At 36.1% G+C, this 13,500-nt stretch overlaps 1 protein-coding gene across 2 annotated transcripts in view; it reads left to right on the top strand.

Moving 5' to 3' along the window:
- Positions 1 to 13,500, top strand: part of UBE3D (ubiquitin protein ligase E3D) — a 139,021-nt gene that overhangs the window by 13,980 nt on the left and 111,541 nt on the right. For both annotated transcript variants that reach the window (XR_013998977.1, XM_081139734.1), the window contains exon 4: positions 7,866 to 8,097. Coding sequence is in view for 1 of the 2 variants with exons in the window: in XM_081139734.1 (XP_080995860.1) it covers positions 7,866 to 8,097 (232 nt within the window). In the remaining variant the exon portion in view is untranslated. The remainder of the gene's footprint in view (positions 1 to 7,865; positions 8,098 to 13,500) is intronic.

Genomic DNA, 13,500 nt, shown 5'->3' with positions numbered 1-13,500 from the left:
TTATTATCATTATTATTATTATTACTGTTATTTTAATCCTCACCAGAGGATATTTTTTCCATTGCTTTTGAGAGAGAGTGGAAGGGAGAGAGAGAGAAACATTGATGTGAGAGAGACACATTGACTGGTTGCCTCCTGCACGTGCCCCAACCAGGGCCAGGATGTAGCCTGCAACCAAGGTACGTGCCCTTGGCTAGAACTGAACCCGAAACCCTTCAGTCCATGGGCCAATGCTCTAACCACTGAGCAAAACCGGCTGGGGCTTTTTTTTTTTTTAAAATTAAATTTATTGGGGTGACATTGGCTAATAACATATATTTCAAGTGTACAATTCTGTAATAAATCATCTGTATATTGCATTCTATGCTCATCACCCATAGTCTAGTCTCCCTCTGTCACCATATATTTGATCCCCTTTACCCTATTCACCCTCCCTCCATTCCCCCGTTTTCCTCTAGTCACCTTCATACTGCTGGCTGTGTCTATGAGTTTGTTCATTTGTTGTTTTCTGTTTTATATCCCAGATATGAGTGAAATCATGTGGTTCTTGTCCTTTTTCAACTGACTTATTTCACTTAACGTGATGCTCTCAAGATCTATCCATGGAGCAAACGGCAGTATTTCATCTTTTCTTATGGCTGAGTAGTATTTCATTGTGCACATGTACCACATCTTTACCAGTCATCTATTGAAGGACACTTTGGTTGTTTCCATGTCCTGGCCACTGAATAATGCTGTAATGAACATAGGGGTACATATATCTTTACAAATCACTGTTTTCAAGTTTTTTGAGTAAATACCCAGAAGTTAGCTTTTTCTTAAGTAGACATAATAAAGCCTATTTTCCAAACTTGTGAAGAGAGTTAAAGGCTGTAGCACATAGAATATTAATGCCCAGCAAACTCTTTTTAATTGGTTTTATAGACTCTTTCCACTCCCTTTTCCATAATTGTTATTAGTAAACTAGCAAATTACCATGTTTAGTGTTTCAAACCTTTTTGATTCACTACCCTGCATTTTTTAGGTGTGGCAGGGAAATGACCCACCCTTCTCTCTTTTTCTTTCCAAGAAGATAAACAGTGGACTTGTCTTAGCCCTTGCCTCACTTAAGCAAGGTTACCTGAAAGTTGTTTCCTATCACATGTATGTGTGGTGTGTATATGCCTTTTGAGCAATGCAGAGAAATCCTTAGTAGGTGACTTCAGATTTAGCTTACATTTCATTTGGGCAGTATGCCCTGTGACTTTGTTTTATGGAAAAACATGGTTCCTCCAATATCTGCACAAGGATTTCATGTTTACTGTGTGCATTAAGCCCAGTGGTCTTCTCATTTCTCCCCCGGTTATCTGCTTTATGCAGTGATAAGGGCATCTTCTGTTCTTGTTACATGGAAAATAAAACCAAAGGTATTTCAAAAGAGGCTTGTATGTGTGCTATAATAAAAATTAACTAATTGTTGACATCTTCACCAAGCAGGCACCTTGGAATATGTCAATTTATGTGCACTGGAAGACCTTCTAATAGGAGGAGCAATGCAGCAGACTTAAGACCTGCTTACTGGCTAGCCTTATCATCTGGGAAAAAGTCACTTTAATTCTCTGGGCCTCAGTTTCCTCATCTGTAAAATAAGGAATTTGGGTAGATAAACCTATGGGTCCTGCCAGCATGAAAATTCTGTGATTAGTGAACCTCATAAAGTTGTACCTGGTTTCTGTGATTCGTGTAATTTGGAATACTGCAAGACTAATGCTGTTCCTTTTTTTCTTGTCAAGCAAATTATCGAAGTAAAGTGCAGAGGACTGTTTAACCTATTAAGACTCATTAATGGCTTTCAATACTTAGTACCAGGGCATATGAAATCTGCTAAGTGCAGTAGTCTTTTTTCTTAATTTAGGATTACATGTTCTCAGCCATTTGTTTTGATTATTTGAAAACAAATACTGCCTGGTTTCTTTACAAGAAAATTTCCAATTTGCATTTTTACTAGTTCAGCATAGTTTTTCTATAAAAATTGTCTGAACATACACAATTTTTTATTATGCTCTTGTTGAGACTAACAGGCCTTAGTATCAAGCAACAAGAACAAAAGTTACTTCGTTGTGAATAGCCTCAGAAACAGCTAAATTGTCCTTGCATTTGGAATTTACGTCTTCAAAAAACAAATTCATGTCAGACTTGAATTACATCAGTTAGCCAGACTTTCAAACATATGCCTTTTGATTTTCCATCCATTTGAGAGTTCTCCTGGGGTCTCCGGAGAGGCCCTCCCCATTCTACCTGCACCTGCAGAGCTAGGTGTCAGCCTAGCCACTAATGAGGGCATTGAAACTCTAGTAAGAAACACACAGAATGGACTTTATGGAAACATTAAGACATGTCATAATATCCAACCAATTGATTGGCCTGCTTGACAGACCAGCTATAATTGTAGTCTAAGATCATCTTCCACGAATACAGTCATTTTTTTATGAATAAGAACAAAGAAGTGAAAAACAGGAGTTACAGGCACAGACTGGATTATTGGAAATATTGTGCAAACTTTTGGAATAATATGATTATACTTTTATGGATCTAATCATACTCTGTACATAATGGTCATAAAATGCAAAGCTAGGTTCATAGGTTTGGAGCCTACCAGTTGGATAATGCTATCTGAATTTATCCAAATTCCAGCAGCCGTATTTTGAGCTTTAGGTATTTGATGTTATTCTTAAAATTCTTAATGTTCGCTTGGTTATAATTCAGTCTGTAAAAGCTCTGCGTTATCATTGTTATTTTCACAGATTAATAGTTGATTTTAAAGTTAAAGGGCATTTCATTTTCTTGTCTATATGTTTAACTTTTAAAAAAACATCAATTTTGATTAAAATTGTCTATTTTAGGTTATGTTTCCCAAAAGCTTATGCTTAAGATGCATTAAAAATAACTAGCAAATTTAAATTTATTATAAATGTGTTGCTGTTCATCTTAGAATCTTAAGTTGAGAGAAAATTCAAGAGATCATTTCACTCTTTTTCTGAGCTTCTGCAGGTTTTTACCTTAAAACTTACTGTGAAAAAAATGGTATTAATTTTATTGTGAAAGTTCTTCTGGGAAGTAGATCAGATCAGAGTTTCGGTTTTCAATAGATATACTTTCAGTAGAGCTGTGATTAAAATACATCTTTTGTTCTTAAAAGTTTTATGTTCTTTCAAAACATCAGAAAAGTTTCTGCTGTACAAACACTTTTATCTCTACAATGACTTGTAAATTAGGCACTTTCTTGCTCCTGAAGTCTTACGTAGGTAGTTATAGGATATATTATAGCTTTTATTTAAAGTTACATTTCCCAGATCTCTGTATGTCTTGGTACAGTTTCATTTCTGGGATCATGTATGATTTTGATATTGCTGTGTTTGCACTGAGGATCCGTTTATTGTGACAACACGCAAAATGTTAAGAGAGAATTTTAGTGATGGAGATCTAGGAGCCTGGTTAGGTCTAATTCCCACTATATATAAACAGGCACTTTTGCCTTCTTTTGCCTTCTTCCTCTTCTTTGTAAAAATTCATATCTGACCTATCACTTCCCTGCTTAAAATTCTGTAATGCTTCCCACATATCTGTAGAACCAAGTTCCTGCCCCTTAGATTGGCATGTAACACCCACACAGTGTGCCGCTGTCCCCCTTCTGTGTCTGCTCTACTGGTGTTCTGCATTGCCAGGGGAGGGAATATATTCCAAGAAGAGTCTAATTTTGGAGCCAGGAAGACTTAGGTTAAGACCCTTCCTTCATTCATCACCTCTGGCTCTGTGAACTTGTACAGATTATTTAACATTTCTGAGCCTACCTTTTCTCCTCTGAGGAGTGCAAATTCTTGTCTCACAAAGTTGTAGAAAGCATTAAATGGAAAAGATGTGTGTAGTGCCCACCAGAGGTATTCTTAAGTTTAACTAAACATTCAGACTCAACACCACCAAAGGTCACATTTCCTGCCACCAAGGCAGCATTAGGAATTCCTGCAGCAGTTCAAACAAGTGACAGCTCATATACATGTATGGGGACTATGGACTCCCTGTGTGACATCGTGCCAGGTACAAAGCTCACGATACATATCAGTCAGGTGCAGGCACTACCCTGAGAAGCTTCATGCCCTAAGCAGCTATTATCTTCTGTAGTAATTCTTTGGCATAGTTCCCCACAAAGGACTGCATTCGGGGGTGTCCCAAAAGTGGCATGCCCATCAGATTTTTACAGCTCATTCATATTTCCTCCCAGTCCAGATGCAATTTACCAATTAGGGATCATTTTCACCTTAAGCATTGTTGCCTAGCAATATATTTGATGCCTACCATCTACTTGGTTTCCAGAGTAACAGAACTAGGTGGTTAAACCAAAGGTCAGATCCTCCAGAAGCAAAGGAAAAGATTTGTTAACCGTTTAAGAGCTTTGTAATCTCTTTAAGAGCTTACACTATGAGTCAGTCACTTTGCCCAATACTAGGAATGCAATGGTAAGTTAAACAGATATGGTACCATCTTCATATTGTTTCCTCCACCCAGTGATACCCTTAATTTCTTCCATTGCCTAGAGAACTATTTATCCTTCAGAGATCAGCTCAGATGTTCCCTCTTCTCTGAAGTCCATGTGTACTCTACTTCTCTAGCACTTTGTACATATTGCCCCAAGTTCATGGATTGGTTTTGTGAATCCCTGAATGAATCCACTATAGTAATCCATCAATTTTGTGTGCATGTGGGAACGTACATTTGAAGGAACTATAAAACTTTCATCAGATTTTCAAAGGAGTCTGAGCTGTCTCCTTCTCCTCTGCCCCACAAGAATTTAGAACCACTACTCTGTTATGAGCATTTATTATATTATGATTTCATTATTTGTTTATAGGTCTATATCTCCTACTAGAGCATAAGTGCCTTGAGAGAAGAGACTATATGTATTAATATTTTTGCCAGCAGAATGCCTGGTTCGTAGTAGACTTTTAGAAAATGTATGTTGAAAGAATAGCTTCTAAATATTTTTAACAGGCTCAGCAGCTTGAATAATGATAGTGGAGCATCATTTCCTAATTTGAAAGGGAACGTTTTCCCTTATATTAAACTAAAATTAGTCTTTCTTGTTCATAGCTCTGTCCTCTGGAGTTCTAAATTAAATGTCTTCCATATTGTAATTGCCCTTTTATGAGACTTACAGTTGATCGGGGAATCAAAGAAAAAGGAAAATGATTAAAAAATGATACATTTGCATCTTAAATATTTTAATTTGAGACATGCAAATGTACATTACTAGTACTTTATTACGGAACCAATATCTTTCTGTTGAATATGACTCCACTGTTGTGTAGCTTTTTTCATGTAAGCCATCCACAATTCATCATCTGCAGTTTCCAGTTGGGTTTCTTTAAAGTGAAATGAAAAGTTAGACACTGTTGAAGCAATCTGATAGCAGAATTCTTCTAGATTTTTACTTTTTCTCCTCCTCAGTGTCCTATAGTTATATCTCCCACATCCCACCATTTATTTTCTTTACAACTGGCTTTCATCTAATCTGACATCTTTACTTTTCAGAGGAATAGCAACAACACATATTTCTTTGGATTACATACTATTTAATTAAATTATGTAACTAGCATAGCGCGTATAAGTGGCATAAACAGGTCTGCGATCAAACACAATTGACGCTTAGTAAGCTCATGGTTCACCGGACAAGAGTGGAAGTGTGTAGGTATGCAGGGTGCTTTCAGCATCCACAGTGCTCATATGCATTAGAAAGAACTGGAGCGGGTTTCTCCTCTCAGTTTTTCTCAGGATGAATTATTTTGAAATTTTCTCATCCTGTTCTCATTTCTTCTTCCCTTAGACGACTGATCTTCCTAACTTACAGTAGAATGGAAGTAAATCATCTTTGGCTTTTCTCCTGGTAAAGTCTCAGGTATCTATTGTTGTCCAGGAAATAAATGAGGCCATTTAAAAAACAACAACTGGTAGCTAATATAAAGGACTACTTAATTATAAGGATGTTCTAGATATAAAAAATCATGGCAGCATGGAGCTTAATTTCTCTCCCCTGGAGTGTGGCCTGGACTTTATGACTCACTCCCAAGGTAAAGAGTATGCAAAGGGAGAAGTAGGAGCCTTAACTGTGGAGAAACTTAGCAGATACTATCTTAACCAAGTGATCAAAATTAACATCACCAGTGATAGATAAGCTATCCTGATGGGGTGGACCCTCTGATATGTGATGAGAAGGGCACTTTACCTTTGTGGTATGTTTCCTCCAAACCCATAACCCCCGTCTAATCTTGAGAAAATACCATACAAACTCAAATTGAGGGAGAGTCTACAAAATACCTGACCAGTACTCTTCAAAAATCTCAAGGTCCTGAAAAATAAGGGAAGACTGAGGAATTGTCACAGAGAAGGCTAAGGCAACGTAATGACTAAATGCAGTGTGTTATCATGAACTGGGTCCTGGAACAGAAAAAGAGGACATTAGTGGAAAAACTAGGGAAATCCAGATAAAGTCTGTAGTTTTGACAAATCTTCCATGGTTACATAAGAAGTTAACATTAGGGAGAGCTAGCTGAAATGTATATGAGAACTATCTGTACTGTTTTCGTACCTTTTCTGTAAATCTAAAATTACTCCAAAGCAAAAAATTTATAAAAATAGCAGTGGGAGAAATAATAAAAGAAAGGCTTAGGTGATTTGAAATTTTAGACATGTAAACCAAGTTAAAAGGCAATAATAAAAAAATACTTGTCACTAATGATAGACAAAGGACTAATCTTAATATAGAATATACTTTTATAAATTAATAAGAATATACTAATACCTCACTGGAAAATAATCATTGATCACAATTCACAGAAGAAACACAGTGATCAATAAATATAAAAGCCAGTTCAATCACACTAGTAATTAAAGAATTGCCAATTAAAGCAGTATTGGAAACATTTTCACCCGTTACATAAAAAAATGATAGTATTCAATTTTGAAGAAGGTAAGTGGAAGAGTTATAGATTGGTATAGCCTTTCTGGAAAGCAGGTATTGGGTTTGAAAATATGCATACCAGCCCTGGCCTGGTGTCTCATTTGGTTGGAGTTTTGTCCCATACACCAAAAGGCTGTGGGTTGATTCCCAGTTAGGGCACATACCTAGGTTGTGGGTTTGATCTCCAGTCGGGGAGCATATGGGAGGCAACCGGTCATTGTTTGTCTCTCATATCAGTATTTATCTCTCTCCCTTCCTCTGTCTCTCTATTCAATAAAAACATATCCTCAGGTGAGGATTAATTATATATATATATATATATATATGCACACCATTTGTGCTTGTAACCTCATATAAGATTATTTTCCTAAGTAAATAATCAGATATGTACATATATTTCCTAATAACAATGTTTATCACAAGGTTGTTGATAATGAGAAGCTCAAAACATAAATATCTAACAATGAGGGAATGATCTAAAAAGTTTTGGCATTCCTATGGAGCAGAATGGAGTCATTAAGAATCATGATTAAATGAACCAATGAAAGCAACATGCAATTTGTTACATCTTCTGATCTCAGACTTTATATACACGAGCACAATTTTGTCTCTTGAAAGGGTGGCAAGGAAATATACTATCATGTAGAAAGTAGTCACTTATCCTTGAGTGGTAAGGAAAGGATGATTTTTGTTTTCTTTAAATCTCTCTGTCTTTTCAAAATTGTCTATAATGCGTATGTATGCTTTTGTAATTTAGAGGGGGAAATAAAGTGAGACTAAAGAGGGTTTTTTTCATCTTTCATGCTGATTTCATTAAGAAAATGTCACATCTCTATTTTGTTCTATAAAAAATACTTTTTCCTCTTTCCACTAGGAAACTCCTCAGGGTGCTCCCATTGCCGACCGAGAACTGGGGAGCTCTAGTTGGAGAATGGTGTTGTCATCCGGACCCCTTTGCTAATAAGCCACTTCATCCTCAAGAGAACGACTGTTTCATTGGAGACTCTTTCTTCTTGGTAAATTTAAGAAGTGATACATGGCAACCAGGACCTCAAGTAGCTCCAGTGGAGATGTACTGTCTTTCTTCTGAGAACCGTTTTAAATCGGTAAAATATCTTTTCAAAATAGATGCTGATTTAGAGGCTGGCTTAGAAACTGGTTTCTCCAATCTTTTCTTAATTCAGGGCACGTCATACAGACTGTTCTAAAGACGGAAATCCATTTTCTATTGCCTCTATTCTCTAGCTCTGCTCTGTTGATGTAGGAGGAGCATGTGGCCTTTAAGCAACACAGTCCTCAGGGGCTGAAGGGCGGAGGGGAAGAGGACTTCTTTGTGCACAGAATTGGGAATCTTACCATTTTACAAACCAAAATGCCCCACTTACTCTCTTGTTTTTAGTACGATATTCCATAATCCATGTACATTTTATCCTCATAGCCTGATTGAAATTAAAATTGTTCTCTTGCTCCAGTATAGCTACTGCAGTTAGGCCCATAGTCTGGACTTCTGCTCATGTCATAAGAGCAGATGCCATCAAGGCAAAAGAGGAAAGGGAGGAGCCCAAGCGTGGAAATGAAGCTTGTGCTGCAGGCTCTACTGCTAGTTGACAGCACGAGGTCAGGTGGCTCTTGCTGTCAAAGTTGCTTTAGGGAGAAGGCAGTTTCCTCTCACTACAGAGAACAAGTGGTTTACCTTATTTTAAAAGAAAATCAATGGTATTGACTTGGCCCTTGTAAGAAATCATTCTCCTGATGGCAAGTCAATACAGATGTGATTTAAAAAGTAAAGAAAATCATTGCCCGAGAATTTTCATTTTAACATCTGATTATTTGTAAGAACAAAAGCAATGCATGCTAAATTTCATTTAAAGCTCATTTAATTTCTGTAATGAGAACTGAGCCACTTCAGGAAATATGCTGCAGTTGGGCAGCTGTTAGGCTGTAAGTTAGTTTATAGAACTATTTTGTATTTTGAGGGAGATTAAGGAAGTTCATCAGATAACAAGGTTAAGTTGTTATAACTATTTATGTGCATGTCTCACCATAAACACAAACCCCTTTACCTAAATATGGTTTATTTTAAATTATAGTATGTTAGCTTTCTATAATTTTGAAGCATAAATGGTAAAAAGTTAATATAAACCTATTATAATTATATTTAATATGGTTATATTAAAACTATTGTTCTAAATTTATATACTAATACTACATTATTTTATCTTTCATTTTATGACTAAGCTATAAAATTTAAAAACAATATTTGGAGGGCTTGAGTGGAAGAAGAGTGGAGAGAGATTAAGAGAAACCATGACATTCACTTTTTAGATAAATTCTGCACTCTATTGAAATACATTCTTCGTATTTATGTCTTTATCAGTTATAGGATGCCATTTACAAGAAGTTCTCTTAATTTCCAACAACTATCCTATTTGTTAAAGGAAGACTCTTCATATTCAGACACTATGGTTTTTAGTATCAAAGAGACTGGGAAATTACTATCATGACAAGCTGCTGTTGTCAAGGTTGTTTTCGTTAGCCTAGGTGGAAGTTTCACTTTAATTGCATATTGCAGCAGTGGAAAGAATATGCCCGTGACCAAAATAGTAACATAAATTTGAAGGGACTGCTTAAACAGTGCTCCCAAGGCTCCTGTGGGAACAAGGCACTCTCTGTGCTATTGAAAACCTATTTCTCATATCACCCAGTCTAGCCATCCAGCAGGGTTTTGAAATGTCACATGTTGACACAGCATCCTAATGGTATCTCTTGGGAAACATTTTTTCGGCTAGACAATATCAAGGGTCCTTAGAAACTGAAACAACACAAAGGAAAATAAAAACGAGGACAGGAGACTAATCGACCTCCGAGCAGCTGTGCCATCTCTCAGATATATTGATTTAATTAGTCACAACAACGACTTTGATGTTTGCTCTATAGAGTTCCCACACTGTTAGGCTGTTTCATTGCACAACTTGTTTTAGTTTTTCCTTTAAGCATAGGTCAAGAAAAATGTATACAAGGCTGAGTTTCTCTTTAAGCAAAATTAGAAGTGGTATAATATTATAAATTAAAAGACCTGATTTTTAAAAAAAGCACAGACACACATTAGGTCCATCACATTTCTTTCCTTCAGCGCCCCCATAGAGCGTACACTATGTTATTTGTGCCTTTGTTAATGTGACAGTGATATATACCTTTTGAAAGGTATCTGCTGAAGATGTCCCTGTTTTTGCAATTGTATGTTATCTCTTGTGCTATTTTTTCATGTCTATCAACATAGAAGCTTTGCATCTTTTAATAGGGTGATAAGGATGGCACTTCAACCTTTTATAAGATTCATAAAATTAATCTCAAAAGTATAGCCACATTTACGACTTCTTCCTATTTTTTTAAAGAACAAATGAAATTGAACTTCAGTTATATTATAGCTGGCAAGTATGACAACCAGCTTTACCTTTTTTTATCCCCCCCCGGGGTCTTAGCAATAATTTATTGATTTTGTTAAATCCATAAAGGGATCTTTTTTGTTTTCTTAGAATAATGTGTTGGACTTTGTAAACATTCATGAATGTAAACAGAATAGAATTGTAAACTTCAGTATACCAGTCATCTGGATTCACAAAGTATGCTTTACCTGTCCCTTTTATTATTATTTTTTCTGGTACTTTAAAGCAAATCCCAGACATGCTAACATTTCATCCCTATGTGGGTTTTTCTTTTCTACATAACCACAGTGTCATTTTCACATCGGGCAAAATTAACAGTGATTACTTGGTGATACAGTATAGGCTGAATACAAATTTTCCCAATTGTATTAAAATATATTTACTGTCAGTTTGAATAAAAATCAACACATTTGGTTGTTTGAGGTCATTTGTTTTTTACTGATCAGATTTTAAAATCCTAATTACCAATGTCTTTAAAAGGTAGAATCTTATTTTTAAAAACCTACCAAAACCCATTTTTCCTGCTTCATTGAAAGACAAGGCAAAATGTGCTGTAAATAAATGAAATACATAACAGAATACCTGATGAAAAATTTTGGCTTCCAATAGAAAAATCCCTTCTTCTCAAGCACTGCTACTCTAATACCCTATATTAGTTTTTAGTAAAGCCCTTAGTTTTTGTCAAGGCTTAATGAGGATGGTCTGACTTAACTGTACAAAATAGCATCCTTTTTAAAATGTCTTTAAAACCAATTTGAAGCCGTGCAAATAGATTTTACTGTAAGAAAGTATGAAACTGCCAACATGTCAAACTTTATAGTTTGGGATACCCAGTTTCTGAGCTGTCTTCTCCCTGTAACCTTGCCTGAACCCGAAGAAATTGGTCCCTGCCTTGGTTTCTATGTCTGTGGCTTTTGACTTTTTTTGACCTCTAAACTAAGAAATACATTTTTATGTCGAGATTTGATTACACACACACACACACACACACACACACACACAAACACCTCAAGTAAAAGGTTCTTGAAGCAATACTTACCTTATGTTTGAAACACTGTGATATTTTAATTCAGACTGTAACCCATTGAATTGATTCCATGAATTGATTTGGAAAATACTTGACATAGTGCTTAGAAGCATAAGCTTTAGCATCTAGGGGACGGAGATTCAGATATCAGCACTGTCAGGTACTAGCAGCACATCCATGGACCTCAGCTTCAATGTGCTTTGTATACAGTTGGTCAGGAAATAGTTGTTTATCTCAAGAGAAATATAATTGTACTTCCTTATACTAATCTGTTAAGACTTATTCCTTAGGTAAATACATGTTATCCCACATCAGAAAGTCACTATTTCCTCACTTAGACCAACACTTTATTCTGTAGTTTCCCAAGAGAGATGGCTTCAAGTGTGGCCAGAGTTGCAGAACTGTCCTCTCCCTGCCCACTTTTATAGGACTTCTGCCATGTTGCAGCGTAGCTGGGTGAGAGAAATACTGTATGGCTTTCACAAAGGTATTACTATGGATGTGAAAAGGGCATTCTTTTGTGTTTTTTTTTAAGATTCTTAATTAATATACAGTGGCTGTCCAGTGAAGGGCAAAAAATTGGTCCATTTGTGGGAAGGTATAGATTTTCTGCCCATTTCTGGAATGATGTGTGCCAAAAGTGTATTTATGTAATATCCACTTTAGTAGTTACCATGTACCAAGGATAGTGCTTTATAACACATAGTCCTTTATAAATCCTAATAAACAACTCTGTGAGTTAAGTACTACTATTAAGTCCATTTCACAGATGAAACCAACACAGGATAGTTAACTTGCCCAAGGTCACGTGTCTAGTAAATAACAAGAGTTGGGATTTGAACTGGGGAAGTCTGGCCCCAGGCTCTGGGCTCTTAATCACTTTGCTGTTGCTTTAACATAACCTCTACAACAAACTACAAATTAGGAAGATTTTTTTAATTGAGGTGTAATTGACATATAACATTATATTACTTTCAGGTGTACTACATAATGATTTGATATTTGTACATATTGCAAAATGATCACCACAATAAGCTTAGTTAACACCCATCACCATACAGTTACTACTTTTTTTTCCTTGTGGTGAGAACTTTTAAGATTCACTCTCTTAGTAACTTTCTTATTTTTTTATACTTACAATTTTTTTTAATTTTAAATATTTATTTATTTTTTATTTCAGAGAGAGGAAGGGAGGGGGAGAGAGAGATAGAAACATCAGTGATGAGAGTCATTGATTGGCTGCCTCCTGCATGCCCCTCACTGGGGATTGAGCCTGAAACCCAGGCATGTGCCTTGACCGGGAATCGAACCGTGACCTCCTGGTTCATAGGTTGACACTCAACCACTGAGCCATGTGGGCTGGGTGCAACTTTCAAATATGCAATACAGTTTTATTAACTGTAGTTGCCATGCTGTATATTCTGTCCCCGGGACTTATTTATTTTATTTATTTATAAATATTTATATTTATTTTTACTCATTTACATTTATTTTGAACCCCTTCACCCATTTTTGCCTACCCCCCTAACCCCACCTCTGGTAACCATCATCTGTTCTCTGTGTCTCAGACAACATTTTTTTGTTTGCTTAATGATTAGGTGAATGATAGCTATTTTAATCTGTATCCTAAATGATTCATATGGATTTTTAAAGTTTAAGAATGTTTTAGGAATATGTGCCAGAGCACTATCCATCTTTTCTGTTATAATGCATATCTTAAATGAAAAAAATCATATTATATGAATACGTTAGTTGTTTTTAACTTCTGATGGGTGGTTATGAATTATAGCTTACTTTAACATAAGTTACACTGGACTTGGAGTCAAAATAATGAGTTCAGGTTCTGATTCTTCTGTTTTCTAGACACGAGTTGGGGAAAGTCACCTACCCTCTCTGCCTTTGTTTCCCACCATCTGCCAATTCTAAATGATTAGGATATTTGGAGGTGCTTTTTAGCAATGTAAGGTGCTTCTTGTTCAGATGATTTGGCAATATTTAGGATTATCAAGAAGTGGCTAGTTTGGGAAAAATCAGTC

The sequence above is a fragment of the Miniopterus schreibersii genome, assembly GCF_964146895.1.
Source record: "Miniopterus schreibersii genome assembly, chromosome: 6".
Taxonomy (NCBI): Eukaryota; Metazoa; Chordata; class Mammalia; order Chiroptera; family Miniopteridae; genus Miniopterus; species Miniopterus schreibersii.
Note: the sequence above shows the minus strand (reverse complement) of the source record. Positions and strands in the feature narration are given on the sequence as shown.